Below are 24,740 nucleotides of genomic sequence, written 5' to 3'. Positions count from 1 at the left end.
GAAAAGATGCAGTGAAAAAAAGGACAGAAAATGCAACCAAGTAGCGCCATTGCTATGCGATCATGCGAACACAAAACACGAGAGATGTGTGTGCAGCCCATCCCAACCCAACCCAACCCAGCCCAGTCCGGCCCCCGCGTAGGACAAAGAAATCGTGACGTCGTGAGAGAGCGGCGGCAGCGGTGGAGGCGGCGGTTTGATTTGATGTGGGAAAAGACATGCCTGACAAGACAATACAGAGGACACGAGAACGGGAGAAAGGGGAGAAACAAGCAGTGGATATCTGATTGAGAGAGAGACAGGAGACGGGGAGAGACGGGAGAAAATAGGAGAGACAAGAGAGCAATTAAACAATTCCGGTTCGGTGTAATAAAACACGACCGCCCCCCTATTTCTGCTTGGCTTTTGGCTGGGAAATGATGGAGGGCTTGGACGACGAGATGTGCGCAAGTGTTTGACAGGTGTGTTTACAACACCCACGCCGCCGTCAGCGCAACGACAGCGAGCGCCAGGCTGGACACGCCGACGCGGCCCACGGCGCCGCTGTTGCGGGTGACCTGAGCGGTGCTGACGTTGGCACGCCCCGAGGCGTCATCGACGCCGTTTGCGCGGTCGACGCTGGCAATGGCGGGGCCGACGTTGAAGAAGTCGACGAGCACGCCCCACGGCTGCGCGGCGTACGTGGCCGCGCACGTCTGCATGGCGTCGCCGAGCGAGCCCGTGCCCGACAGCGCGTTGGTCGTGTTGAGCGCGGCCTTGTTGGGCGACTCGATGCCCAGCCCGTCGGTGCTGTACAGGAAGTGGTTTTGCAGGAACAGGCGGCCCGAGTCTTGCGCCTGGGTCGGCTTGTTGGCGAGCGACGTCGGGCGGTCCGGCTGGCACGAGAAGTTGCTCGGCGACGTGTTGTCGTAGTTGTTTTCGTAGACGAAGGTGAACTCGTCGAGCAGGTACGGCGCGTCGGTCGTGTCGGACAGCGAGGCCACGAACGTGACCAGCCGCGTGTTGTTGGAGATGAGCGAGTGCAGCGTCGGCCAGGTGGTCATGGGCGTCGTCGTGTTTTCTGGCGTGTAGGCGTAAGTGGTGATGCCGCTGTTGCGGAACTCGCTGTTGAGGTCCGAGGCGCTGGCGTCGTCCGAGTTGACGAGCAGCAGTGTCACGACGTCGTTGCTATTGGAGTCGAGCCACTCTTTGATCGTCCTCAGCCAGTCTGACAGCTTTCCTGCGTCGAGCAGCGCGCAGCTGCTGTGGCAGAGATGCCATTCAGTCGTGCCGTCATTGTCGTAGTTGTGGACTTGAGCGGTGAGGAGACGCACGCCGGCGTCGAGCTGGACTGTCGAGTTGTAGAATTGGTTTCCAGAGGTGCTGTAGCCAGTCGTCTTGTCCGAAATGAAGGGCGAGTCATGGGCTCCAAGCACCGTTACGTTGCCATATGATTTCGAGCAGAGCGATGGCGAGTTGTTGCAGACAGTTTGGGCCGAGGCGGCTGAAGTGAGAGAGAGTAGTGCGGTTGCGCGGCCAAGATTTTTGAAATTCATTTTTTTTTTCGGATTGATTGGCTTTGAGCTTTTGCAAACAAGGTTGCGGCCGAGGCGGGAGCAGGGAGCTTTTTGTTAAGCTTAATGGCGAACTGGGAAGCTGCTTGCAAGCATCAAACGACGGGGAGGGTCGGGGTCGAAATAAATATATTTGGTCCGGGGCGCAGCGACAGCAGAGGAAATGAGAGATGGACGAGATGAAGAGAGGGCCAAGCAGAGGGTATATGAGGGCTCGTCAGCGACAGAGGTGAGCATCCCATCAGCGTGGGAAGCTTGGCCCAAGTGGAGGCTGCTTATATTTTTGTACCTTACCGTCCGTGATGCACTGCCCCGTTTACGCAAGTCGCGCACGTCGTCGTCAGCGCTTCCCGAGACGGACTGGGCGGCCTGGAAACGGCGGCCTGAGATGAGACTGCATCAGCCAAGACAAGACAAGACAAGACGGCGGCCATTGTTCCTGCGGACGTCATTGTCGAGGATGAGGGAGTGAAGTTGGATGGAGTTGAGGTTTGCGCCACGGAGAATAGATGCTGTGGTTGTAGCACGAAGATGGAAGCGAATGGCGTCCAGTCCCCACCCCCCGGCTGATGTCACTGGCTCCAGCTCCACTCAACCACACTGGATACTTCGCGGTCCAGACAATCACACAACAAACACCACAACCATGTCAGGCACACAAGACCCCCCGCAGGCCACCACTCCCCCAATCACCCTTCACGCGCCCTACACGTCGACGCCGCCCACAAAACCACCCCCTTCATCAACCGCCGCCACCCCAGCTCCAGCTCCATCTCCACCTCCTCCGTCCCCCGCCTTTCTCGCCGGCACTTGGCATGTCACGCACTCGACCCTGCCCATGTGGTCCTCGAAGCGCAACGTCACCATCACCTACACCCCGCTCGCATCCACCGACCCGGTCAAGCTCGACGATTTGGTAGAGTACGCTCCCGCCAACGGGCCCGCCGACAAGCGCAAGTCCATCCACGGCGTCGACGCGCCCGCACAGCTTGGTCGTGACCACGGCGAGGGCGACGGCTGGGCCTGGGACTGGCGTGGCAAGGGCTGGCTGAAGATTGCGAGCAGTCGGTGGGAGGTGCTGGGGTACGGCGATGAAGAGGAAGTTGACGCCGGCGAGGGCAACCAATGGGTCGTGACGTTCTTCGCGTCGACGCTGTTTACGCCGGCCGGCATCGACATTTACAGTCGGCGCGCAGGCGGGCTGCGGCCCGACACCGTGTCGGCCATCAAGAGCGCCCTGCAGGGTCTAGGCGCCCAGGACGTTGCGCAGCTGGCGGGCAAGCTCTTTGAGATATCGCGGTGAGGAAGGCTGGCGTCTTTTCGCGTGGTAGGTTGGCAGTGTAGGATCTTGTACCAGTATAGATGTCTTTACGAGATAGGCGCCTTATGGAGATCCACCTGCAAGCTTGCGCCACGCCGCCGCCGCGTGGAGACATGGCGGGTACGGCCTCAGCCTCACTCACTCACCATTCGCCGCTTCCTCTTGCCCTTCCAGCAACCAACCACCCACACCCACACCCACAGTTTTCTTCAGCCCACCACCGCTAAAAATACGACAACCGTTGTCCTCGTCCTCGTCGTCGTCGCCCTGCATGCATGTACCTAAGGTACCCTACATATGCAGTCATGCAGTCCCTGCATCTCCTCCCCTCAGCCTCCTCAGCCTCTTGACCGGCGAGAAACATGCCCCTTTGCGACAACAGGCTTGTCTCGCATCTCGTGTTTGGCTATACTGCCACTGCCTCTGCTATGCCGTACTCTCCGCCGTTTCTCACCACTGTCTCTCATGTCTCTCTTTCCAGGCCTACATCATCTCGTTCATCTGAACCGTCTCAACCGTCTTGTCTTCTACCCAGAGAGCGCCAAGACATCACTCCGTCGCTTTGCGTCGCGTTGCGTCGCGTTGCCATGCCGTGCAGCGCTGACTGACTGACCGACCCATGACATCGCATGCGAAGGATGCGTGCGGCGGCCCTGAAACGAAACGAACGCCGTGCTGCTTGGCGGAGCTTACTTGCTGTGGCTGCAGCGCCGCTGGCTGGGCTGGTCGTTGTGGTGTGCGTAATGCGATGAGGTGAGATGACATGAGATGGAACTGTGTCCTGTGACTGGAGGCTGGGCTGGGTGGAGGTGGTGTTGTGCGGTCGTGGTTTGGCGCAGAGGGGTGAGGTCGTGATTTTCCTCTCTCGTCTCTTTTTTTTTTTTTTTTTTTCCTTTCCTCCGCTTCCTCGCCGGGCGAGGCAAGGATTCATTCAAGACGACTGGGGACAAGGAACTCAGGTGGAGAGAAGAGAGCGACTGTCATTCCAATCAGAGAATCTACTCACACTTTGCTAGCAGCATCGACAGTCGAACTACACGCCAGACGCCAGAGCAGAGAGACACGGCCAAAACCCCCACACCACACCCTCCACACTCGCCCCCAGAAACCATCCCCCCACCCCTAAGCAATCAACGCGCCGCCATTCGTCCTCACCACCTCACCCGTCACAAACCGATCCTTCAAACACCACAGGTACGCCTCAACAACCTGCTCCACCTGCCCGACCTCGCCCGTCAACAGCCCCTCCCCGATACTCTTCGCCATGGCCTCGTGCCGCTCGCCAAAGCTCGTCGCCCACAGCGGCGTCTCGACCGCCCCCGGCGCCACCACGTTGACGCGCCGCGGCCGCAGGTCCACCGCCAGCCCGCGCACCATGCCGAACAGGCCCGCCGCGTACGCCGCGATGAGCCCCCAGTTGGCCATGGGCGGCCGGTCGCCCGACGACCCGGACGTCAGCGTGATGCTGGAGCCCGTCGTCGCTGGCAGCGCGCGCGCCGCGTGCTTGGCCACCAGCAGCGGCGCGAAGAAGCGCACCGTGCCCGCCGCTTGCGCCTTGCCGACATCCATTTCTTGCAAAGGCACCGTGGCCAGCGGCTCGCCCGCCGTGAAGACGACGTGCTGCAGCGGCGCCGTGCCCGTCGTGGCGGCAAACAGCGCCTCGATGTTGGCCTCGAGCGTGTTGGGGTCGCCCAGGTCGCATACATGGCTGCTGATGAACTGCTTGCTGGCCGCGCTCGGGTACGCGCTGCTGAGCTGCGACACGGCCGTCGCCAGGCGCTGCGCGTTGCTGCTGGCGATGGTGACGCGCGCGCCGTGCTCGAGCACCGCTTCGGCCAGCCCGAGCCCGATGCCTGAGCTGCCGCCGAGGATGAGGACGTGCTGGTCGGCCAGCTTGGTCGTGTATTTCTTCTGGTCCGTCATGGTGGTGGTGGTGGGGGCGGTGGCCGCAAGTGATGTCGTTGAACAAGAAATGTCTGATCTCTTCAACAACGAGGTTTGATTCGCAACGAGGCTGAAACTTGAAAGCTGACTTGCCCAACCCAATGCGCGCTGAGACGTGGCTTTATACCTCCTCCATCAGCCTTGGCCATAGTTAGACGCACCACCTGGACGTTTGTCAACACGCAACCATCCAAGACGGTACAGCTACAGTCGGGCTTTGCGGACTTACTGCGCGCAAATCCTTGCAGCAACAACTCATGGCCAGCGAGCCCGCCGCCGACTCTGCGCCAGAGCGGCAACCGCCTTCCTGCTGCGGACTTAGTAATGAATCACCATGCGCTGCGGGGCGGCCTCCACCACTGCCGTCCCGCTTGTTGCTACAATGTCAGTGGAGCTCGTTTTCGGGTGCGATTTGAGGGCCGCAGGGATGAGCTGCTCGGATGCCACCCGGAGGGCCGGGAACAGGGGATCCGACTTGGCCTGCCGATTGGTCATCCATCTATGTCGACGACTCACGGCAGCTGCACAAGCTCATGTCGACATTGGTAAAACAGGAATTCCAATTGGGACGACTCTTTCATGCGTGGTATTTCTCATACGTCTCTGCAGACGCCATCCAAATAGCCGTGTCTCGTAAACCTCATTTTTACCTGTATGCTCTTCAATCACAATCACAAAGCCTGCCACTGCGCGTTGATCTGTTTCCTGCGAACCTGTGCAAAAGTTAGCATCGACCAGCACGCAAAGATAGGCTCAACTTACCAAAGGCGCCACAAACGCAACGGCCGCAGCCAAAGCCCCCACCGTCAGCACCAGCTGCACCTTGTTGAACTCCTTTCCCAGAACATCAAACGCAGAGCTAGGCGCCACACGGGTGCCAAACACGTCTAGGCCCAAGGCCAGCACCAAGCTCGTGCTCTCGACAAACGCCGGGCTGGTGACTACCTTTTTGACGCCCAGCACTTCCCGCTTGTGGTTCAAGTACTGACGCGGGTCAAACTCAATCGCCGGAGTGTAGCGCATGAGGCCCTCGGTCTGCTCGTCTGCCGTAGGATCACGGCCAACCGGGCGTCGAGGGTCCAGGAACTGGCGCGGGACGCCCACCACCGAGTTGGATTCGGGGAGCGTTACCAGCAGCCACTTGGACGTGATGCCCTGGGTCGTCTGGGTGACGGCCACGTGGGAGATGGGCTCAGGGATATGATACGTCTGGCTGAGCACCTTGGGTTTGGCCGACTCTCCGAGCGCGCCAGAAGAGGGCCGGACACTCGAGTAGTTGGATGAAGATCCAAATGGACCGCGGTCATTGGGGAGGGTAGACTCGAAGAATTCAGCGACAACCAGGAGGTGGCCCTTGGAAGCAGCACTGGAATCTGTACGAAGGGAGAAGGAGTAAGTTGCCCAATTCTCGGAAAGCACCGCGGGGATGGGCTGCGCAGTGTCCACGTCGTCGTGGGAGGCTTCATAAAGGACAGCCCCAGAGACGGAATCGATGAGATAGACGGAAAGGGTGCCCGCCACATCGTTGACCGCTGTCACAAATACCAGGTTGGGGTTCAAGTACTTGTAAAGCACACTCCGGTCTCCAAGGACCTTGCCAATCGACGCCACGGGATCAGGCAAAGGTCGAGGAGTGACGCTAACAACGCGCTCCCCACGAATTGGAGAGAACTTCCAGGCTTCCTCTTTTCCAGCCAAATACCCCTTGAGCTCGCTCCCGACGACCTTGTACGAAACGTCCTTCGGGCCTATCTGGACAGCCTCAAAGATGGACTTGTCGTTGGTTTCAACCAGCTCTCCAGTGGTGGCATTGAGAAGGACTTGACGGTCGATCTGAGGGAAGATGGCAGCAATCGTGCCGTTGACGAACTTGACATCGACTTGTTCAATCTTTTTGCCGGTGGGCAGCTTCAAGGCATCTTGGTTCCAGATGATGGTCCCGGCGCTGAGGGCGACAAAGCGTCCAGTTTCGGTGACGACAACGACAGGCTTGTTGAAGCCAAAGCTATCCCTGCGCAACTTGTTCAGGGCGTCGACAGTTTCGTCGGAGCTGAACAGGCGATTGGGAAGACTCTGGAGGTAGCCGGGGAGGTGCTCAAGATCCTTAATGTGTCTTTTGAGTCGATGAATGTAGGCTCCCAGCACAGACTGGTGAGTCTCAATTTCCAGCTCGTGAGCAAGAGACTCCTCAGGTGGTAATTCGACCCAAACGGCGTCGATTGCTCCAGCGAGAGCCTCTGGACGAGACCATGCGGGATCTCCGTTGCGAAGCATGTCCCAGTTTCCGTCGGCAAGAAAGACGGCTGATCGCACAGCAGAGGCAGTGTTGTCTCGCACGGCGACCTCGGACACGGCGTGTAGTGGGTTGAGAGGAGCTTGCTCGGCGCGCTTGGCAGGCCAGCGACCGAGAATTCCATGGGATGTTGAGGCAACGACAATGACTTGGTCAGATGTGATTCTCGTAAAGTAGACATTGGCGTCGACAGTGCTTGTGGAAAATGCTCCGCTTCCGCCAAGCTTGGGCAGGCTGTAGGCCTTGGTTATCGCACCAGTCTTGACGTCGGCATGGTAAACTTCGGCCCAGTGGCTTTGGGCAGTTTGGTAGTGGACGAGGAAGTGCGGGAAGGAATTGATGCGGTGCGGTGCATGCAAGACCACCTGCTCAATTTCTTCGGCAGTTGGGTTTTCAATGGCAAACGAGGCGGTGCTCTTGGATCCAATGACATTAACCTTGAGCGTCTTGAACGCCTTGTCCGTCCACGCCAGAAGCGGCGAGGCAGTATTGGCGCCGACAAAGAGGATGTTTTCTACGGAAGAAATGTCACTGTCCGAAGCAAGAGTGTACTGGTCAAGCTTTTTGCCGGTAAGGGGGTCGATTGATGTGACTTTAATCTTCAAGCCGCCTAGCATTGAGGAAGACAGAGAAACGGAGTAGATGGCTGTCGCCGAGGTTGAGACTTGATACGGAGTGTCGCCGCTGCGTGGCCGTCAGTGGCGCTCTCGTGGAGATGCAGATTGTTTACCTCGTGTCCTCAAACTCCCACTTTACAGCTCCCGTTTGGCCGTCCAACCTCTTGACGGTTGATTTGCTGCCGCCACATAGAACGATGGAGTCTTTGGCGGCATTGGCGGCATCGGGAAGCTCCAGGACCTCGAGGTCTTTGACGTGAGCATCTTTGAAGTCGACGCTCCAGGCCAAACGGCCGTCTGCGGCATCCCAGGCAGCGACGCGACCGCCCAGTGCGCTGACTACCGTGTCCTGCTCCTCTCCGGCCCTCAGAAAGCCCGCAGGACCAGTGGCACTCGTGGAAAGATTTTGGCGCCATACGAGAGCTCCATCGCGAGGATTGACGGCGCCGAGGATGAGCTTGTCCGAGATGGTGTAGAGCAGCGAAGCTTTGGAATCGGCGCGCGGCTGGTGGAAGAAGGTGGCGTGCTGCTGCGGGGCGCCTAGCAGGGCGTAGTGGTAGTCGACGTGGTATGCATCATCGGCGAAGACGGCGAGGGCAGAGGGGACCAGCGTGGCCGTCAATGCCAGCAGCGAGGGGAGCAGCATGGTTCACTGGTGGAGTTCGTGTGATGGCAGACGGGCGGCCATGGAGGCGACGCGGAGCTCAGGGCGGTGAGGACTGGCAGAATCGCAGACGCCAAGACACAGGCATCAAGGCACCAAGGCACCAAGGCATCCAGGCGAATACCACCGACCTGTTGATGAGATATGCGAAACAACACTGGCACGCACGACTCGATGCGGCCGTAGCGTCGAGTGATTGCAGGAAGTCGACGTCTATGCATTGGACCTGTTGGAGACTCGAGAGACGAGCCGTTGGCCGGCACACGAGGCCCAAATGGCGGTTTGCTGGCAACAGGGACCGACCATGGCGTTGTCCTGCGCTGTTGCATAAGGTCCCGTCGTCGCTGTAGGCAGTGTACGGTAGTGGTAGTGGGACGCAGCACTGGGCCAGGTGCCAGGGCTGATCCGGGGCGTTGGACACTTGCACTCCACTGACACTTGGACGTCGCCTTGGACGCGGCGGGTGGATCGCGGCGGATCGACGACCTTCACGGCTCTCTCTCAGGACAATTCCTCCTGTCGTGGTCCAGTCCGTGTTACATTGCCCGTCGCCTATCACGCCCCTACCTGTACCGGCAGCTGTCAAGCTCAGGTCCAGGTCCCGCGAAATTATCTCGACTGGTCCGCCAGCGCCCAAACTTGGTCTGCTTGACTTGCCTTTTAACCATGCCTCCCGTCCCTTTGCACATCATCCACCTCCACTTCCACCTCCATCCCCATTCCCATCCACCCTCCCGTCCGTCACTCCGCCATCCTTTGGTTTGTCCCCTGCAACACCCTCGCCCACCGTCCGCCACGGCTAACAGCTTCTAGTGATCCCTGGTTCTGCTTGCGTCGTCCCCTACTCCGCATCCAGACAGCTCCCACCCGCGCCACCCTTGTGCCCGTCACCGCGCCTCGTCCTTAACCTGCTCCTCCTCCCGCCGGCGCGAGGCTGTGTCGAAACACCTTTAGGTTCCCGTCTGCCGAAAACGCGCCTCGGCTTCCGTCGCGTGGCGTGTTCTCTCGCGCCATCACTCGGCGCGCCGCCTATCTCGAGCCATTGAAGCGCCTAAGATTGCAATACGCCCGAGACCGTCTCCTCCGTCCCTCTCTCCTCGAACCCCCCGCGCAGAGGCATGTCACAACGAGAATACCACATTGTTGTCTTGGGATCTGGTACGGAACCGTGCGTCGATGGCCATTTGCCTGTGCTGACGTTGGCTTCAAGGTGGCGTTGGAAAGAGCTGTCTGACAGGTACGCTCGCTTGCGGCTTCTGGCGAATCGACTTGCTCACTCTCGGTCAGCACAATTCGTTCAGAATGTCTGGATAGAATCCTACGACCCAACCATAGAAGACTCGTATCGCAAGGCGATTGATGTCGATGTACGTATCTTGGCTTGTCTTCGTGGGCAAATCTGACGCTGTCGCGCACAGGGTCGGTCCGTGGTTCTTGAAATCCTCGATACTGCAGGGACCGAGCAATTCAGTAAGATTTTCCCTCTCACCCTTGCGTCATGATTCGCTAATCTGGGGTAGCTGCCATGAGGTAACTATCATGTCGACGCCGCCGATCGCTGCGCGCAATGCCGCTGATTCACCAAAAGAGAATTGTACATGAAGACTGGCCAAGGGTTTCTATTGGTCTTTAGCATCACCTCCATGACGTCCCTTCACGAACTCGCCGAACTACGCGACCAAATCATTCGAATAAAAGACGACGAACGCGTTCCCATAGTACTCGTCGGCAACAAGTCGGATCTCGAAGAGGACCGCGCCGTGACGCGGTCGCGCGCGTTTGCCGTCAGCCAAGCGTGGGGAAACTGTCCGTACTACGAGACCTCGGCAAGACGGCGAGCCAATGTCGACGAAGTATTTATTGATCTTTGCCGGCAAATAATACGCAAAGACATGGAACGCAGTCGAGCACACGATGCCAGCATGGCTGCCAGCCGCAAGCAACTAGAAGCACGGCGCGGATCCACAGGTCCCGGCAAAAGGCGAAATCGCCGCGATCACAGATGCACAATTTTGTAAAGCACCGGTTGCCAGATCCATTTTCTTGTCTTTTAATGTGCACATCACGTCCGACTTGTATGCCAGTTTTCTTTTTTTACGCGTCGCCGGCCAAAACTTGGGCGCAGCAACTTGGTTCCGGGGTTACCTTTCCCCCGACAAATACTTTGGATAGACACGACATAGAATGAGCAGCTCACGGCTATTGCAGGAACCACGAAAGGGCTGTTTCCGATTTTCACCGCCAAAATCTTGTACTGTATCTTTTGGGGTGGGTTTTGCCTTTGAGGCAAATGGTAATTTCTATTAAGCTTGTGTCTCTTGAACTCTCATCACGCTTAGGTTTTTGGCCGCAGATCTAAAGGCTGGGTATTTGTCCAAGCGCTGCTGACAGTGAGCCTCATGGAATCTTTGTGGGAGGATCCCCGCCGTCGCAGCCCACATCCTGGTCCAGATTACCTGTCTCGGAGCAGCTACTCGAGCCAATACGAGAGCGAGTCAGATTGTAATTACTCGTCTTGGGCGTCCTCTTGAATGCTCCTTGTCGTTTTACCACTGGCGTCGCTACCGGCTGAATCTCGGAAGGGTATTGCTCCGGCTGCCTTGATGCTTCACTTCTTTTGGACCACGTTTGATTTGTACGGCAGGTACCGGCACCCGGATTCTGCTGGATTTTTGATGGGGCAGCGCTGTAGTCGAGCAAGAAGAAAAACTGCACGCCTTGGGTTCCACAAGATCAAAATCCATATTACAATCAGACCACCTCTCAAGCGTTGCCATGGTGTGATGATCCAGACGCTTCACCAAAAACAGCATCTTCAGCCGCAGGCTTCCCCAGGCTACTCTTGGCTCATTGCGCGGCTACTGTGCTCTCCAAGTCTTGCCCTCCAACCCAAGGCCAATTGCAGGGATTACTACACGGCATGCCTTGACCGGAACTTGAGGACGGGAGTTGTGTCTAGAATTTCGCGTTGAGGCGACAATGTCTTTCAATCATGCAACCCAGCACGCTGTGCTACCCCAGCATGTTCTCCAACCGAGTCCCAACATCCCGGGAGAGAGGAGCGACGCGCGCGCGAGCGCGTGGTGCAACCAAGGCCATGGATGTGGAAGCTAAAAAAACCCACGCACTCGCCCAGCAAGCTGGTCTGGCCTGACCACGCATCTCTCCAGCATTAATAACCGTGCCCATGGAAGAGCTGGTCCGAGCTTATCATCTGCAAATCTTGGAGCAGGAATAGACGCGGTTTGACGATGAGCATCTCGGCTCCCCCTCCCCATGCGCCCTGGTCCCAGGCGATTGGCATCTTGCTTTCTCTTATTGCTGTTGTTTACGACTGCCGTGCACGCTCTCCACTACATTTTGGACATGGGACATACGCTGCTGTGGCCTTGATCGACGCCTGTCAATCACTCATTCAATCAAAGCTCCATAGAACACGGACGCGGCAACTTTAGACGACCCTTTTGAACACCTGCCCGTTCCTTCCAACCGCCCGGTTTGGGCTTGCTCGCGAATATTCCCAAGTGCTGTACACCACCCCTCCCCACCATCCCCTACCTCTGTGGGGGCTCGTGCACCTCCTGCGCACACACCACCGACAGCCTCGGCCGCGGCCATGGTTAGTCGGGCAACAAACGAATCTATACAAGGGCAGCCAATCAAACCCTACCCACTCTCTACGCCGCGTTGCACATCAACGTTGCCCTGCTGCCCACGAGGCGCAGTGGTAAGCGAGGCTCGGATCGAGGCTGTTGTAATTGCGACAGACGGATGGACAATGTGACTGACGGGCAAGGAGAAGCATGCATCCAAAAACCGCGCACTTGGTATCGATTCTGCAACGATGTTTGGCGGACGAGCTCTGCTTTCCGCGCGTGTGGCTGCTATTGCCGGCTCTTCTCTTTCGATAGTCTGAGGGCTAGCAGCGTGGCGGACGTGTGTTTGACGTCTCCGCGGGACGGCTGGTCGAGGCGCCATGCCTCGTGGCAGAACGAAGTTGGAAGGGCAAGGCAGATGGGGGAGAGAAAGAGAGAGAGGACCGGGCCGGGAGCTGAGCTATGAGTGACGTTCGCTGCCCTCCCACGCCCGGTCGATCTTTTGATGCCGTTCCGGTTCCTGCATTAGCTCAACGTCATCCCTACCACTTGCTTGCATCGGCTGGAGCGAGACATCTCTGCCGCCCTGTCCTGCAGCCCTCCGTTCTTTTCCTTCTATTCTCGCAGCACTCGTCTTCTGGTTTCAAGGCTTGGATGTTGGAAAATACGCTACCCGCCATGCCCAATCCTTCGCCTCGTTTTCGCCTCGCACCGTACCGCGCCGCGCCGCTCCGTGCCGCAGCGGTGCCCACCCACACCTCCCGTCGACTGGGCCAATCCGTCCGTCTGCGCAGCCGCTCTCCGAACGCCTGTTTGCGTGTGTAAATCCGAAACCGAAGCAACGGGTCCCTCGAAGAACGCCCTCCCTTCGCTTCGTCTTCGTCTTGCTGGCCCGGTTTTCATCAGCCAGCGTGGCGGGTCTGTCATGCTCCACTTTCTTCGCCGCTGCTTTATTGCAGGTGGGGGAGTCTGTGGCTGTGATAGGCAAACTGGCCTGGACGTCTGGATTGCCAGGTTCTAGACTAATATGTGACATGGGCAGACGATAGATCCTTTCGTTTGGTACAGCGCGGCAGGCAAAGTTGTTTGTGCTGTCAACATCGCGCTGCGCGCGGGTCTAACCGGATTGGGTAATTTTCCGCAACGTCGAGTGTTGCGAGAAGCGGTTTGACGGACACGCTGCAGCTTTGAGTGTCGATGTACACTCTACAACTGTGATCCTAAAGCTAGAGGTGCATATATGCGGTCATGTTGCGGCTTTATCATCGCCTGCGAAGTGCGATAAGGTCGGATTTCTCCGCAAACGTCTGTTTGGTCAATGACGCAGCTTGGCGCAACGAATCAAGTAGCTTGAAGCCATGGACTAAATCAACCCCACCTCGCTTGTTCACTTGACAGCTTCGACGACTCTTCCTCCATCCTTCGGGGAGATGGCCACTAAACATGTCTCCATTCTCGACCTCGACCCCGTTCTCTACGGGCGCTACATCACTCCCCCGCCCCTAGACGCCGACGGCATCCCCAAATACACCGACGACTGCCTCGCCGACCTGCTCACCGAAGCATACCGCCTCCAGATCCTCAAAGAAATGCCGCAGAACAAGGGGTACGCGGGCGACGTGAGCGACCGGACGCACATCCGCTTCTTCATCAGCTTCTACGACGCCGACCTGTCCTTCTACAACAAGAGGGTGCGCGATCGCTGGCACGACTTGCACTCGTGCCGCCCCGCCGGTGCTGAGTTGAGCGTGCAGATTGCTGCGTTTCGTGAGGGCACGAGGGACTTTTATCGCGCTATTTGTGCGGATGAGTCGTACTTTTTGGTGTCGGAGTATTCGGATACGCAGCGAAGGAGGTGCGGGCGTAGCTGGCAGGTCAATAATGATAGGGGAGCTCGTCCTGAAGTGACGGGGAGCAGTGGTGATGAGGAGGAGGTTGTCAAGATCCCCCGACGAGAGTATGATGCGTTAGTTGAGGACTTGAATAATTTGCAGCATGCATTGGATAAGACGCAGCAAAAGTTGCGGATGTTTGCGCCTGTTTGAGGAGTGGAGGCTCGGGGAATGGGTAGGTCTGCAGTCGGTAGGTCAGGACTTAAAGGGCTTTGTAAAACGCTCCTATCTGTTCAAGGTGGTCTGTAAATCAAGTGGTCGCGAAAACTGCGGCATTGCTCAATGCAATGCAGTACAATCTATGGAGACCGCAGCACTTCGTGCGTGTGTAGTGTTTATCCACGCGTTTAACGCGTGTTTGGGCGCGCGCGTCGTGGGGACCCCTATCTTCATAGAATCTTCCGGAAATGCAAGTATCCTACCGCGCATTGCAAATAGCGACTTCTTATTACACTGTATAATCAATATGATCAGAGACTCGTGTCGCACTCCATTGCGTTTCAGAATGTCCTATGTCAACTGACCGTTTGATGGGGTTCGATGTTCGATGTCCAAGCGAATAGAACACGCTGCGGAGGATCCGGAGGATTGCGGGTTGGACAGTCAAAGCATAGATATCTGGTCTTGGGGGATAAAAGTGGATGGGTCTAGAAGCAACTCAAACTGTGATTGAAAAGTCGCCTGTCGTTACTGCGGTCGCCGCTGTTAATGCCAATGAAATCACCTCTCCCCAACGCGCTCCAATCCACACCCACAATTACATGGACGAGCTTATCAGTGAACTCATAATCATCTTTCTTGCTGGTAAGACTGCGCGCCACACCAAGCCCACCGCTAACTGCGTGTCCAGGGCGATCTACTCCCAGTCCCCTCACACACCCGACTAAACGCTGGACTGGGCTTAAGCTTCGGATGACTGTTCGAGCACTGGGGCTTAGTCCAATCATCGTGGAGAGAGAAGCCGCCCGCATCCGCTTTCAGTGAATTAAACTTTGTAGCAATGGTGGGAATTTCCTCAGTTGACAAAACGCGTCGGCGCGTCTCCCCGGACAGCAGCTTGGCATGAATATAAAAAGCAGCTCTCCCCCATCTCCCCGCGCTTCTCGACCTGTCCGTGTCTCCACTCTTATACCTATCTCACAGTCAATCGAGCCCATGTTTCATCTTCACTGATCAAACAGCAAGCATGGCGCCTCAATTGTCCATTCTTTTCCGCAGCCCTCTTCATGCCCTCAAGCTCCAGCTGGAGACCCCGACTTTCGACGCGGACGCGTTCCCAGAGTTCAACGCCGACGCGTTCCCAGAGTTCAACGCCGACGGGTTGCCCAACTATGACGATGACACCCTCAGCATTCTGCTAACTGAGGCACACCGACTTAATCGGCTGTGTGACATGGGGAAGAACAGACAATTCACGAACGAGAAGGAAGTACGGAAGATCATGTACTTCCGCAACTTTTACGATCGCGATCGGGTCTTTTTTGCCCGGCGGCTCCGCGAACGCTGGGCAGACCTCGACTCATGCCCCCAGGCGAATGCTCGCAAACTGAACGACGAAGTCCACGAATTCTGTTCGCGCCCATTGGCCAAGGCTTTTTTCAACTACCTCTACAATCACAAGCGTCAGCCGGGCTGGGGTCCGAATATTACAGACACGTTCGAGCTCGTGATAAGGAAAACAGAACAAGAAGTTTGTGGCCGCTCACGCTGTTGGCGTGCTCCTCACGACGACGGCCAAGGAGCAGTCGAGCTTCACCACAAGCGCCCTGCCCCAGATATCAGTGATGAGGACGAGGATCACGTTGATGCAAATGGCAAACGGCCATACAGTTGGCAAAGCGATGCCACCACAGCCGATCAGACAGACTCGGACAGCCAGTCTGCTGATGGATCGACTGACGATGATGAAACCTTTGCGCTTCCCACAGCCCCAAATCAACCTTTGGTAAGTTGTCTTGACAATGAAACCTTAGTGGACAGTAGAGCTGACGAACTGCAGGACAAAGTCGAAGACCGGACTGAGGCGCTCCATTCCACGGTCAAGGATTGGTGTACCATGGAAGAGTACATCAAGAAGACAAGCCGCTTACTCAAAAAACTCGAAGTATGGGTTGAAGACGAGCGTGCTGAGCGTCTTTCACCAAGCGACCTTTACCCATTGATGTTGAAAACCGAAGGGATGATCAACGTTTTCCGCCGAGCTACTTATGGCGCCGCCCACAACGCGGATGTCTCGCGCTGTGATTGGGAATCCCTGGCAGATTCCCACTTGGAAGCGACCCGCCTACTGTCTGAGCTCCTGATACGCTGCCGGGGGTACTGGTTCTTAGCTCCTGAAGATAAGTCGTTGGAATACTTATCCACAATTTGTGCGAACTATGAAAGGATGCACAACATCCTGGCTTGGGTGCTTGGAAGGGGGGTCCCGAATATCAAGTTGTCCCAGGTCGTGTCTGATTTGAGGCTGAGTCTCGGCGGTGGGTTACCAAATTGCTTGTAATGGCAACCCATGTTCCCCACGCAGATTTTCTTTCTCTTGGCAGGAGTTCTTCGGCAGAGCGCTCTCTATTTGTTTCTGTATCTGGAAACTGGCCAAGTCACGTAGGGAATCAGTAGTATGGTTTGGTTCGCAAAGGGGCCTACTTGAACTCTTCCTAGTCATCTGTTTGTCGGAGTCTGGATTTGTTTGGATGCTTCTGGCGGAGTTTCGGACACTTGTTTTGTTTTGCGCTTTCGTGATGTTTCCACAAGCCCCGCGCTGCTAGTATAAGTAGGACGCTCCCTCAGCAGGGTCGCCATAGTTCAACGAGAGTGCTTTGACCAACTGGGTTGCGTCCACACTGCTGATCCTCCGTCAGTCATGGCAAGCGAAGCGCAAGCAGCGCTCTCTTTCATTTACACGCACTGCAATTCTGAGCGCGACGAAGCCGGGTACGGTGTCTACAATGCCACCGAGCTGGAATTCTTGCTCGCCGAAGCTTACCGTCTTTTCTCAATGTACGAGGTCTTCAAAGCCGCTCGGCCCAGGCAATTGGCAGTCGAAATGGCGGAGCTCGTGGCGCTGCGTCTTTTCGTCGAGCACTACGACCCCGAAGGCTTGTTCCTTCGATTCAAGCTTGCCAACACCCCGTTTCGTCAATCTGATGCTTGCCTTGAGGACGGTGAGTTGCTGCTTCGGAAGGGCCGACAGTTCGTCAAGGGCACTTTCAAGCGGTGGTCTTGGGATCATTGGGGTGGTCAGAGCCTGCCGTTGGACGCGTGTCACGCCATAGCCCGGGAGAAGCATCTCATCGAGCACCGGAAGGGCTTTGCTATGATGGGGTTGCTGAAGGCAAGCGACACGACATCCGAGGTTGGCAGTCCGACCAGCGTCGAGGACGTTGCATCCTGGAAACTAGATGTAGGTGGTAGCAACAATTCATCTGAAGGGGGGAATGGTAACGCCGCCGCCCCCGCCTTGAATGCTGAAAGCTCTCTGACGCAGAAGTAGGATCAGATTCGGAGCGGGACAAAGCATCCGAGGGCAGCAGCACCGCCGCCGCCGAGAGCGTTGCATCCTGGAAGCCCCCAAATGCAGAAGTAGGATTGGCTTGGGAGCGATACAAGACATCCGAGGGCAACGAAACCCTTATGACCGGGCGCGTTGGATCCTGGAAGCTTTACAATTCCGACTTTGATTCGATACGAAGACGCGACATGACGTCCATGGACGACGCCATCATCGAGCGCCTCGACACCCTGAACACCACCGCATCTGCCATCCAGAGGGAAGTGCTCTACATTCCGAAAGTCAACGCCGAGCATGTCGTCCGGAACATCGGGTACTTCCACCCATACCAAACCCCGCATTTTTCGTGGAATGGGAATTGCATGGAGATAGGGCGCCTGGAAAATTTTCTGAACTCTGCGTCGTACGCGTTTCTCGTCCATGGTGACAAGATGGTATCCAGCCGTCTCCATTGGTGCTTTCGAGGGTGTGCGGAGGAGCGTTGGGCGCTCCTGGACGCGGAACGGAAGTTGGAAATGAGAGACGCAGAAATTGACGAATGGAGGCGCTTTTTGAAGGAACTGTTGCCAAATGCGTAGAGAAAGTTGACAGCACGTTGCGGTGGTGTTCTTGATGTCTTGATACTCCGGTGTTTTGAATTCTTGTCTTTTTTCTTCTTTTGCAACGCGTGGCCAAGGACTCCACAAACAATCAAGTCTGCGCAATACTATTGCTCTTCAACCATGCTGAATGACTGCTGACTGTCGATGTGTTCCGGCCGATAGCTTGTCTACTGCCGCGAATAATTTCCTCATGGAGATGCTTGGGAAAGCGGTTGCAAAGGCGCGAGCTCGTTTTCGGATTCGGATGTGACGATTGGCCCGCATATCGTGGATTCTCGTCGACAGAAAGGGTCAAAACGCTGCGAGCCGTATAGTGCATCTTTATGCTTCCACAAGCGGGACCTGGTAATAGACAGCACCGTATTAGCGGATCATCGAGCCAACGGAAGATGTACTTCATGCGCATCGTTGCGCGGTGCAAGGAGTTCCGCAAAACGGAATCTGTGAGGCTGTTTCGAAGTCGTTTGGGAGTGCTGGCTATGTAGCTGCAGCGTTGGTTGAAACACAGTGCTTTGTGAGGTAGAAGTGGAAGCAGCCGGCTGCTGCGGCTTTAGACACGGCGCCTTGATGTGCTCTCCGCGGCCTTTCCGGTTCCTAGGCAACTGACCCTGCCAAGCATCAACACCATGTTCCGATCCCACTTGCAGGGACAGCCCTACGTTAATAAACGGTTCCGTCTCGCCAATGCCACGATCCCGTCTTTGCCGACCTACCCGCGACTGCGGGCGAGGCGGGCGGAAAGACACTTTGAAGCCATGTGTTTGGCGACGGAAGCCGTTCCGCCCCCCATCTGGAAGTGCTTGAAGCCTGAGCGCTTCTGCCGTACTGCGGAGATGTGCGTTACTAATGCCGCGTGGAGGAAGTTGAGTTGTTCATATCGCTCTGCCCAGTAACTTGAGGCTTGGAACCTGGCGTATTTATTCGAGCTTCCCTCCTGGAAAAATAGATTTCGACCAGTCGAGCTTGACACTCCCACTGACTTGACCCCCATCGCAACTCTCTGTTGGCAGTCCAACATGTCGTTCACCGCCTTAGCCGAACAGATTCTCGTCGAAGCGAAGAAGATCGATGAGCATGAGGCAGCCGGACGAGAGATTTCCAGTTTAGCGACCACGGCTGGCGCTCCAAATCCCGACAACTTTTCTGTGGAATTCAAGAACAGCCGGGAGACGCTCATCAATACAGCAGGCCAGCTGTTGAGACAATCCCTCAGTCCAAGGGATTTTATCCGGGAAAAAATGTGCACGGTGAGCGGCAAATCGGCCGAAAATGGAAGAGTGGTGGATGCTGATGTGTGTTGCATAGGCCACCGATATTCTCAGCCTTCAGGCCATTTACCGTTATGACATTCCTACAAAGGTTGACCAGAAGACGGGTACGACGTTTGCTCAGCTCGCTGCGCAAACTGGGATGCAGGAAGCAGTTTTGAAACGTATTTTGCGCAATGCTGTGACCACGGGCATCTTCGAGGAAAAGACGCCCGGCTCGCTCAATCACAACGCTACGAGTCTCTGTCTGCTCGACACGAGTTTCCTTTCGTTTGTGGGATTTGTCTCCGAGGATCTCATCAATTTCCACATGCGGGCTCTCGATGCGGTCGAAAAATGGCCCGGTTCCCAAGAGCCAAACGAATCTGGGTTCAACCTGGCATATCAGACGGACGAGCCGCTGTTCAATTACTTTGAGAAGCATCCCGAGCTTGCAACGCGTGCTGGCAAGGCTTTCCGCGGGATCCACAACACAACGGTGCACTCAGCGTCGTCCCTCTGGCAAGAAATCGACCGTCCTGGGGCTGTCATGGTGGATGTCGGGGGAGGATTTGGACACATTGCCCTGGCCATCGCTCGAGTAACCAAGAACTTGAAACTCATTGTCGAGGATCTGCCCGGAACTGTTGAGATCGCGGCGAAGGAGTTGCCACCGGAGTTGAAGGAGCGCGTCTCGTTCCAGGCCCAGGACTTTTTTACGGAGCAACAGGTCAAGGGTGCCGACGTTTACTTCTTCTCCAAGATTTTCCATGACTGGGGAGACGAGTACTGCATCCGAATTTTGCGCAGCTTGATTCCAGCGATGAAGGAAGGGGCCAGGGTCGTGATCAACGAATGGGTGATTCCCGAGCAAGCGAAACCGGAGAACGCGCAACGCTTCAAGAGGTGAGCTCTTCCAATCAGTTTAGAGCGTACAGGATGAGTGGCTAATGTGGTGCTCAGGTTCTCAGATCTGACGATGCTGGCAACCCACAACGGGAAGGAGCGAATGAAAGAGGAATGGAAGCAGCTTTTCAAAACTGCAGACAAGAGGTTTGGACCGGTTGAGTTTACTGAGTGGCCATGGTCGGATTTCGTTCATGTTTCTGCGGCCTGGAACCCTGCTTGAGTTTGAAAGGTTGGAATCAGCCATCGCATTGCGCGTGGAAAGTTCGAAATGAAACGTTGTTTACTCGTCGGTCGTTCCATCATAGAAATTGAACAGGAGCCTGGACTGCGTCCTGACATCGTTGCTCAACCTCCAGTGATCCTTCCAGGCGCGAGTCAGATCCAAGCGCAGGGCACGGTGACACAGCTCCGTGTCACCAGGAAGTGGACGGATTTCTGTTCCCGACGTCAAGGCTTCTCGTGGAAAATTTTGCTCAAAATCGAAACAGCGCCGACAAGGCTAGACCACAACATGGCCTGGCCAAGGCAGGAAGTGCTGCCAGAACTTGATTGCAGCCACCGCACTTCGCCGACGTGTGCAAGGCGTCATTTCTGGGGGCAGACGTGCAGTGCGTGTCCCCATGGGCGCGTCGGAAATCGTTGGAGGCGGAGGCCGGGGGTAAGTCGTGGAGTTGGCCCGTTGTGGGCAAAGCCCCGAAAACCACCGGCCGGCGTCGACCGCCTTCGAGGAGAAAGAAGGATGGCGTGTGGCCAAAGCGCTGACGTCTGACTCTTGGCCGCGAGCGCGGCGAAGTCGTCGAGTTCTTTCAAGATCATGGTGTGATGTTGACGAGAGGTCAGCTTCTGGAAGACATTAACAGTTCCAGTCACTCGACTCCAGCGTGGTCCGCGCTGCTGCTGAGCGACAATGGGACCACAAATTCCCCGCTGGTCGATGCAGATTCCCCTTCCCCACGGGGAGACCAAAGTCACGTGAGTGCGGAGAGCATTTCAATGCATCAACACCAGAACAGTGACGAAGCGCACTCAAATAATCAACCAGATCGCCCAGAGATGCCAGTTTGACCTGTTGAGTGGCTCGGGACGATGTCTTGCGTCCACGAGGCATCCCTGGCTCGTTCGGGACGACAAGCTTCCAGAAGCACCGCGCTCAGGGTAAGTGGCTGCGGAAATCCTGCTTGGCGATCGTCTTGTGCGCGGGTAAGGCTGATTTCATGAGTTTGTGGTGGAAGAACACTCGTTTCGCCCATTTTTGCTGTCCGGATAAATCTCAAAGACATCGTGAGCACGCTCATGGTCGTCCCAGAGAGGAATGGCGTGGAAGAAAGCGCGGGGGTTCGGAGTACAGGATGGGGAAACCCGCGATTCGCGAAAATTTGTGCCACGGGGTCGGTCAACTCCACCTTGCTGCGCGCATTTCGCCCCGGCCTCAGAAAGTGGGGCCTGGGGTTGGGGCGAGGCTTTCAGTTCGGACTTCTGCTTCGTCAACTCGCTTCCGGCCCTTTTTCTCCTGGAATTTCTTACCGTGTACCTCAAAGGTACATTCGAAAGGTGTTTGGCGTAGGAACTGTTGGCCAAGTATCTCCTCAACGCTTCGCTCCCTTGGCGCGCCGATCAGTGCATTCGCAACACTTCCCGACAGGGCCTGGCCGGTCGGTGTGAGCCGGTCCTTACGGTGGCGGCATGGTCGGGTACGATTCAGCAACAGAGGGATAGGTTCCTGTCGGGCAGGGTCATGCGTGTCGGCTCCGGTGCAGATACCGGGAATGTTCAACATCCCTCCACACGACTGGCAGGCCACCACCGCGCCGCATGGTACCCTCGCGCCCATTGCTCATCCCAAAGTTTGTGAGAAAGCCAGGAGCTCTCTCGCGCTCCCCCGTCATTGGCGTCGCTGTGGGGCACTAGCGTCAGCACAGATTCAGTGTTGACAAACGCGGGCAAGTCTCGACAAGAGGACCTTGCACTTCTCATGTCACTCTTCCTCTTCTCCGGAACCAACCCCAGTCTCGAAGTCCCAGAAGCCGGGGCACTGTCCCAATGAATCGGCCCGCCGCCTTTATCGGGCTTCTCCAGTACACCAAAGTCAGCCGTGTAGCGGGGCAGTCGTGTGTCACCTGGAGTTTTCGCGCCAGCATAAAGAGCCGCTCCGTCCGCCAGGAAACAAGGAATTTTCTCCCCGCCATTGAGTCCTCTTTTCCTGATACCCCGGTAGCATTGGCCTGCCTCTATTCTTCATTACGATATGGCCGACATCAAGAGCTCCGACAAGGCGTTGGAGGCCAGCAATGACGCAGCACACGTTGAAAAAAGTGGTGCGACCAAGGATGCACTGATTGAAGATGTGGTGCACACTGGGAGCGTTCCAGCGGTCGCCAATGAAAAGGCAGGGCTGGAAACGGCAAAGAACAGCGCCTGGGAAGTCGATGCCCTGATCAACCAGCTGGAGGACGACCACAAGACCGAAGGTTATCACAAGGGAGTCTTTGACCTCGAATTCAAGACCCCCAAACGCTTCACAATAACTCTCGTCATTTTTGCCAGTATGGGCGGTCAGTATTCCATGTTCGTTGTGTGTTGGATACATCTAATTCTCGCAGGTTTGCTGAGCGGCCTCGACCAGTCTTTGATCTCCGGTGCAAACCTCTTCCTCCCCAAAGATCTTGGACTTTCCGATTCGCAAAACTCCCTTGTCAACGGTGGAATGCCATTGGGCGCCGTCTTTGGAGCCCTCCTTCTCTCGCCCTCCAACGAATGGTTCGGGCGCCGCTGGTCCATCATAATATCATGTATCCTCTATACAATCGGTGCCGGACTCGAGGCAGGGTCCATAAACTTCGGAATGATCGTCGCAGCACGCTTTATTTTAGGGATCGGCGTCGGCCTTGAGGGCGGAACTGTACCTGTTTATGTTGCAGAGACTGTGGAGCGCCGCCTCAGGGGCAACTTGGTCAGTTTGTACCAACTGAACATTGCTTTGGGCGAGGTATGTTACCAAGATTCCAGCCGACCGTCTCACGCCTGCTAAAACATGCAAGGTCCTTGGCTATGCTGTCGCCGCCATGTTCATCAAAGTACCTGGAAACTGGCGCTACATCTTGGGGTCGTCGGTGATTTTTTCGACCATCATGGGCTTTGGTATGCTCTACTTGCCGGAGTCCCCACGCTTTCTGGTACACAAGGGAAAGACCCTTGAAGCTTTCAAGGTGTGGAAGCGCATTCGGGGAGTCGAGAATCCTGAAAGCCGGCAAGAATTCTTCGATGTCAAGATTGCGCAAGAACAGGAGGACGCAGAGATTGCTGCCGGCACCAGCAACCGCATGTTCCCCTGGATGGACTTCTTCACAGTCCCTCGCGCCAGGCGCGCGCTGATCTACGCCAACGTCATGATCAGTAAGTTACCCGCCCATGAACTTCAACACAAACCCACCCCTGACTTCAACACCAACCCGCCCCACACCCCTACAACGTCTTCTCATACTGATTCTCGCCTCTAGTGCTTGGACAACTGACAGGTATAAACGCAATTTTATACTATATGTCAATTTTGATGTCGCAAATCGGCTTCAACGACCTCGACGCGACGTACATGTCTTTGGTCGGCGGCGGCGCCCTGCTCTTTGGAACTATACCAGCCGTATTGTACATGGAAAGAGCCGGCCGTCGTTTCTGGGCAATGGCTATGCTTCCGTGTTTCTTCATTGGATTGGTCATGGTCGGCGTTAGCTACGAGCTGAAGACCGTTGTGGGGCAACAAGGCTTATACCTCACTGGCCTCATCCTCTACAACCTCTTCTTTGGCAGCTATGCTTGCTTGACTTGGGGTAAGTGTCCAAAAGCGATCCCCACTCCCAAAAAGCTTCTCCTACCCCATTCCTTTAATCAGAACTTGAGCTAACGGCTTTTAGTTGTCCCTAGCGAGGTCTACCCCACGTATCTTCGTTCCTACGGCATGACGACGTCAGACGCATTGCTCTTCCTCTGCTCTTTCATCGTAACCTTCAATTTCTCGAAAATGCAGGAGAGCATGTCGAGAATCGGTTTGACATTGGGCTTTTACGGCGGCATCGCCGTGGCGGGCTGGATCTTCCAATTATTTCTAATGCCAGAAACGGCGTTTAAGACCCTTGAGGAGATCGATTTGGTCTTTCAGAAGCCAACGCGGGAGATCGTGGCTGAAAACTGGGCAAACGCAAAGGAAACGACTTCAGACTTACTTGCTCTCCGGTGGGGCAAGGCTTGCGGCTTCCGCAGTTCGAAGCAGAGCTTAGATGACGAGGAATCAACCTGAGTGGAAGAAGAGCAAGGCTGATCAAGAATAGGGAGGGTGGGGATGAGCGACGGGAAGTGAACACACGGAGCCCACTGAGCACAGATGGCGGGCTCAAGCGTCACGCATTTAACGATCGAAGAAACGTTTTAATTGATATTTTCACTATTCAAGTCCATAGGGACTGCAGCAAAAGCTGTAGCACCTAGATAATTGATTTACTGGGGTCCGCGGTTGGAGATTCCCGCTACTCCATGAGCTCGGCTGCTCCCTACGACCTCTCCGCAGAGGAGTTCGACCGCTCCTTGTTCGTACCTCCATGGC

The 24,740-nt window shown here is 56.2% G+C and overlaps 10 protein-coding genes across 10 annotated transcripts; 7 read left to right on the top strand and 3 right to left on the bottom strand.

Moving 5' to 3' along the window:
- Positions 1 to 379: 379 nt before the first annotated feature.
- On the bottom strand, positions 380 to 1,853 carry J3D65DRAFT_358094 (PLC-like phosphodiesterase). Its single transcript, XM_066795616.1, has 2 exons — positions 1,848 to 1,853; positions 380 to 1,706 (listed from the first exon to the last, which is right to left on the bottom strand). Exon 2 carries the CDS (start codon positions 1,533 to 1,535, stop codon positions 468 to 470), a length of 1,068 nt encoding a protein of 355 aa, XP_066655065.1. The 5' UTR covers positions 1,536 to 1,706; positions 1,848 to 1,853; the 3' UTR covers positions 380 to 467.
- A 111-nt stretch (positions 1,854 to 1,964) lies between these two features.
- J3D65DRAFT_623772 (uncharacterized protein) lies at positions 1,965 to 3,088 on the top strand. Its single transcript, XM_066800181.1, has one exon. The coding sequence runs from the start codon at positions 2,032 to 2,034 to the stop codon at positions 2,854 to 2,856; it is 825 nt and encodes a 274-aa protein (XP_066655064.1). The 5' UTR covers positions 1,965 to 2,031; the 3' UTR covers positions 2,857 to 3,088.
- A 641-nt stretch (positions 3,089 to 3,729) lies between these two features.
- J3D65DRAFT_358008 (uncharacterized protein) lies at positions 3,730 to 5,028 on the bottom strand. Its single transcript, XM_066795614.1, has one exon. It carries the CDS (start codon positions 4,795 to 4,797, stop codon positions 3,997 to 3,999), a length of 801 nt encoding a protein of 266 aa, XP_066655063.1. The 5' UTR covers positions 4,798 to 5,028; the 3' UTR covers positions 3,730 to 3,996.
- A 333-nt stretch (positions 5,029 to 5,361) lies between these two features.
- J3D65DRAFT_623766 (uncharacterized protein) lies at positions 5,362 to 8,381 on the bottom strand. The gene is made up of 3 exons (XM_066800180.1): positions 7,842 to 8,381; positions 5,581 to 7,795; positions 5,362 to 5,531 (listed from the first exon to the last, which is right to left on the bottom strand). The coding sequence occupies exons 1-3, from the start codon at positions 8,372 to 8,374 to the stop codon at positions 5,490 to 5,492; spliced, it is 2,790 nt and encodes a 929-aa protein (XP_066655062.1). The 5' UTR covers positions 8,375 to 8,381; the 3' UTR covers positions 5,362 to 5,489.
- Positions 8,382 to 9,212: 831 nt separating this feature from the next.
- On the top strand, positions 9,213 to 10,667 carry J3D65DRAFT_358053 (putative ras small monomeric GTPase). Its single transcript, XM_066795615.1, has 6 exons — positions 9,213 to 9,550; positions 9,603 to 9,629; positions 9,680 to 9,759; positions 9,811 to 9,862; positions 9,913 to 9,922; positions 9,981 to 10,667. Exons 1-6 carry the CDS (start codon positions 9,511 to 9,513, stop codon positions 10,408 to 10,410), a joined length of 639 nt encoding a protein of 212 aa, XP_066655061.1. The 5' UTR covers positions 9,213 to 9,510; the 3' UTR covers positions 10,411 to 10,667.
- Positions 10,668 to 13,392: 2,725 nt separating this feature from the next.
- Positions 13,393 to 14,307, top strand: J3D65DRAFT_623753 (uncharacterized protein). Its single transcript, XM_066800179.1, has one exon. The coding sequence runs from the start codon at positions 13,419 to 13,421 to the stop codon at positions 14,031 to 14,033; it is 615 nt and encodes a 204-aa protein (XP_066655060.1). The 5' UTR covers positions 13,393 to 13,418; the 3' UTR covers positions 14,034 to 14,307.
- A 759-nt stretch (positions 14,308 to 15,066) lies between these two features.
- Positions 15,067 to 17,966, top strand: J3D65DRAFT_602961 (uncharacterized protein; the record flags this gene model as incomplete). Its single annotated transcript, XM_066798171.1, has 4 exons — positions 15,067 to 15,825; positions 15,880 to 16,357; positions 16,655 to 17,317; positions 17,371 to 17,966. 4 exons carry the CDS (start codon positions 15,067 to 15,069, stop codon positions 17,964 to 17,966), a joined length of 2,496 nt encoding a protein of 831 aa, XP_066655059.1.
- Positions 17,967 to 19,006: 1,040 nt separating this feature from the next.
- Positions 19,007 to 20,404, top strand: J3D65DRAFT_658393 (S-adenosyl-L-methionine-dependent methyltransferase; the record flags this gene model as incomplete). Its single annotated transcript, XM_066802543.1, has 3 exons — positions 19,007 to 19,237; positions 19,296 to 20,143; positions 20,201 to 20,404. The coding sequence occupies 3 exons, from the start codon at positions 19,007 to 19,009 to the stop codon at positions 20,364 to 20,366; spliced, it is 1,245 nt and encodes a 414-aa protein (XP_066655058.1). The 3' UTR covers positions 20,367 to 20,404.
- Positions 20,405 to 20,968: 564 nt separating this feature from the next.
- Positions 20,969 to 22,234, top strand: J3D65DRAFT_357951 (uncharacterized protein). Its single transcript, XM_066795613.1, has 3 exons — positions 20,969 to 21,118; positions 21,198 to 21,301; positions 21,379 to 22,234. The coding sequence occupies exons 2-3, from the start codon at positions 21,233 to 21,235 to the stop codon at positions 22,075 to 22,077; spliced, it is 768 nt and encodes a 255-aa protein (XP_066655057.1). The 5' UTR covers positions 20,969 to 21,118; positions 21,198 to 21,232; the 3' UTR covers positions 22,078 to 22,234.
- Positions 22,235 to 24,509, top strand: J3D65DRAFT_357900 (uncharacterized protein). Its single transcript, XM_066795612.1, has 5 exons — positions 22,235 to 22,698; positions 22,747 to 23,132; positions 23,185 to 23,539; positions 23,644 to 23,970; positions 24,055 to 24,509. Exons 1-5 carry the CDS (start codon positions 22,392 to 22,394, stop codon positions 24,435 to 24,437), a joined length of 1,758 nt encoding a protein of 585 aa, XP_066655056.1. The 5' UTR covers positions 22,235 to 22,391; the 3' UTR covers positions 24,438 to 24,509.
- Positions 24,510 to 24,740: the final 231 nt, after the last annotated feature.

This window comes from Phyllosticta citribraziliensis (assembly GCF_038025025.1).
Source record: "Phyllosticta citribraziliensis strain CPC 17464 chromosome Unknown J3D65scaffold_6, whole genome shotgun sequence".
Lineage (NCBI taxonomy): Eukaryota > Fungi > Ascomycota > Dothideomycetes > Botryosphaeriales > Phyllostictaceae > Phyllosticta > Phyllosticta citribraziliensis.
This window is presented reverse-complemented; position numbering and strand designations above follow the sequence as displayed.

Bases quoted from the DNA above. Each gene is read 5' to 3' on its own strand.
- J3D65DRAFT_358053 (XM_066795615.1), top strand. From the start codon at position 9,511: ATGTCACAACGAGAATACCACATTGTTGTCTTGGGATCTG. The intron at 9,551-9,602 runs GTACGGAACCGT...GTTGGCTTCAAG, and splicing joins CATTGTTGTCTTGGGATCTG to GTGGCGTTGGAAAGAGCTGT. The intron at 9,760-9,810 runs GTACGTATCTTG...TGTCGCGCACAG, and splicing joins GCAAGGCGATTGATGTCGAT to GGTCGGTCCGTGGTTCTTGA.
- J3D65DRAFT_357951 (XM_066795613.1), top strand. From the start codon at position 21,233: ATGTCTTGCGTCCACGAGGCATCCCTGGCTCGTTCGGGACGACAAGCT. The intron at 21,302-21,378 runs GTAAGTGGCTGC...TTGTGGTGGAAG, and splicing joins CCAGAAGCACCGCGCTCAGG to AACACTCGTTTCGCCCATTT.
- J3D65DRAFT_623753 (XM_066800179.1), top strand. From the start codon at position 13,419: ATGGCCACTAAACATGTCTCCATTCTCGACCTCGACCCCGTTCTCTAC.
- J3D65DRAFT_623766 (XM_066800180.1), bottom strand. From the start codon at position 8,374: ATGCTGCTCCCCTCGCTGCTGGCATTGACGGCCACGCTGGTCCCCTCT. The intron at 7,796-7,841 runs GTAAACAATCTG...ACGGCCACGCAG, and splicing joins TGGGAGTTTGAGGACACGAG to CGGCGACACTCCGTATCAAG. The intron at 5,532-5,580 runs GTAAGTTGAGCC...ACTTTTGCACAG, and splicing joins TTGCGTTTGTGGCGCCTTTG to GTTCGCAGGAAACAGATCAA.
- J3D65DRAFT_357900 (XM_066795612.1), top strand. From the start codon at position 22,392: ATGGCCGACATCAAGAGCTCCGACAAGGCGTTGGAGGCCAGCAATGAC. The intron at 23,540-23,643 runs GTAAGTTACCCG...TCTCGCCTCTAG, and splicing joins CTACGCCAACGTCATGATCA to TGCTTGGACAACTGACAGGT. The intron at 23,971-24,054 runs GTAAGTGTCCAA...AACGGCTTTTAG, and splicing joins CTATGCTTGCTTGACTTGGG to TTGTCCCTAGCGAGGTCTAC.
- J3D65DRAFT_623772 (XM_066800181.1), top strand. From the start codon at position 2,032: ATGGAGTTGAGGTTTGCGCCACGGAGAATAGATGCTGTGGTTGTAGCA.
- J3D65DRAFT_358094 (XM_066795616.1), bottom strand. From the start codon at position 1,535: ATGAATTTCAAAAATCTTGGCCGCGCAACCGCACTACTCTCTCTCACT.
- J3D65DRAFT_358008 (XM_066795614.1), bottom strand. From the start codon at position 4,797: ATGACGGACCAGAAGAAATACACGACCAAGCTGGCCGACCAGCACGTC.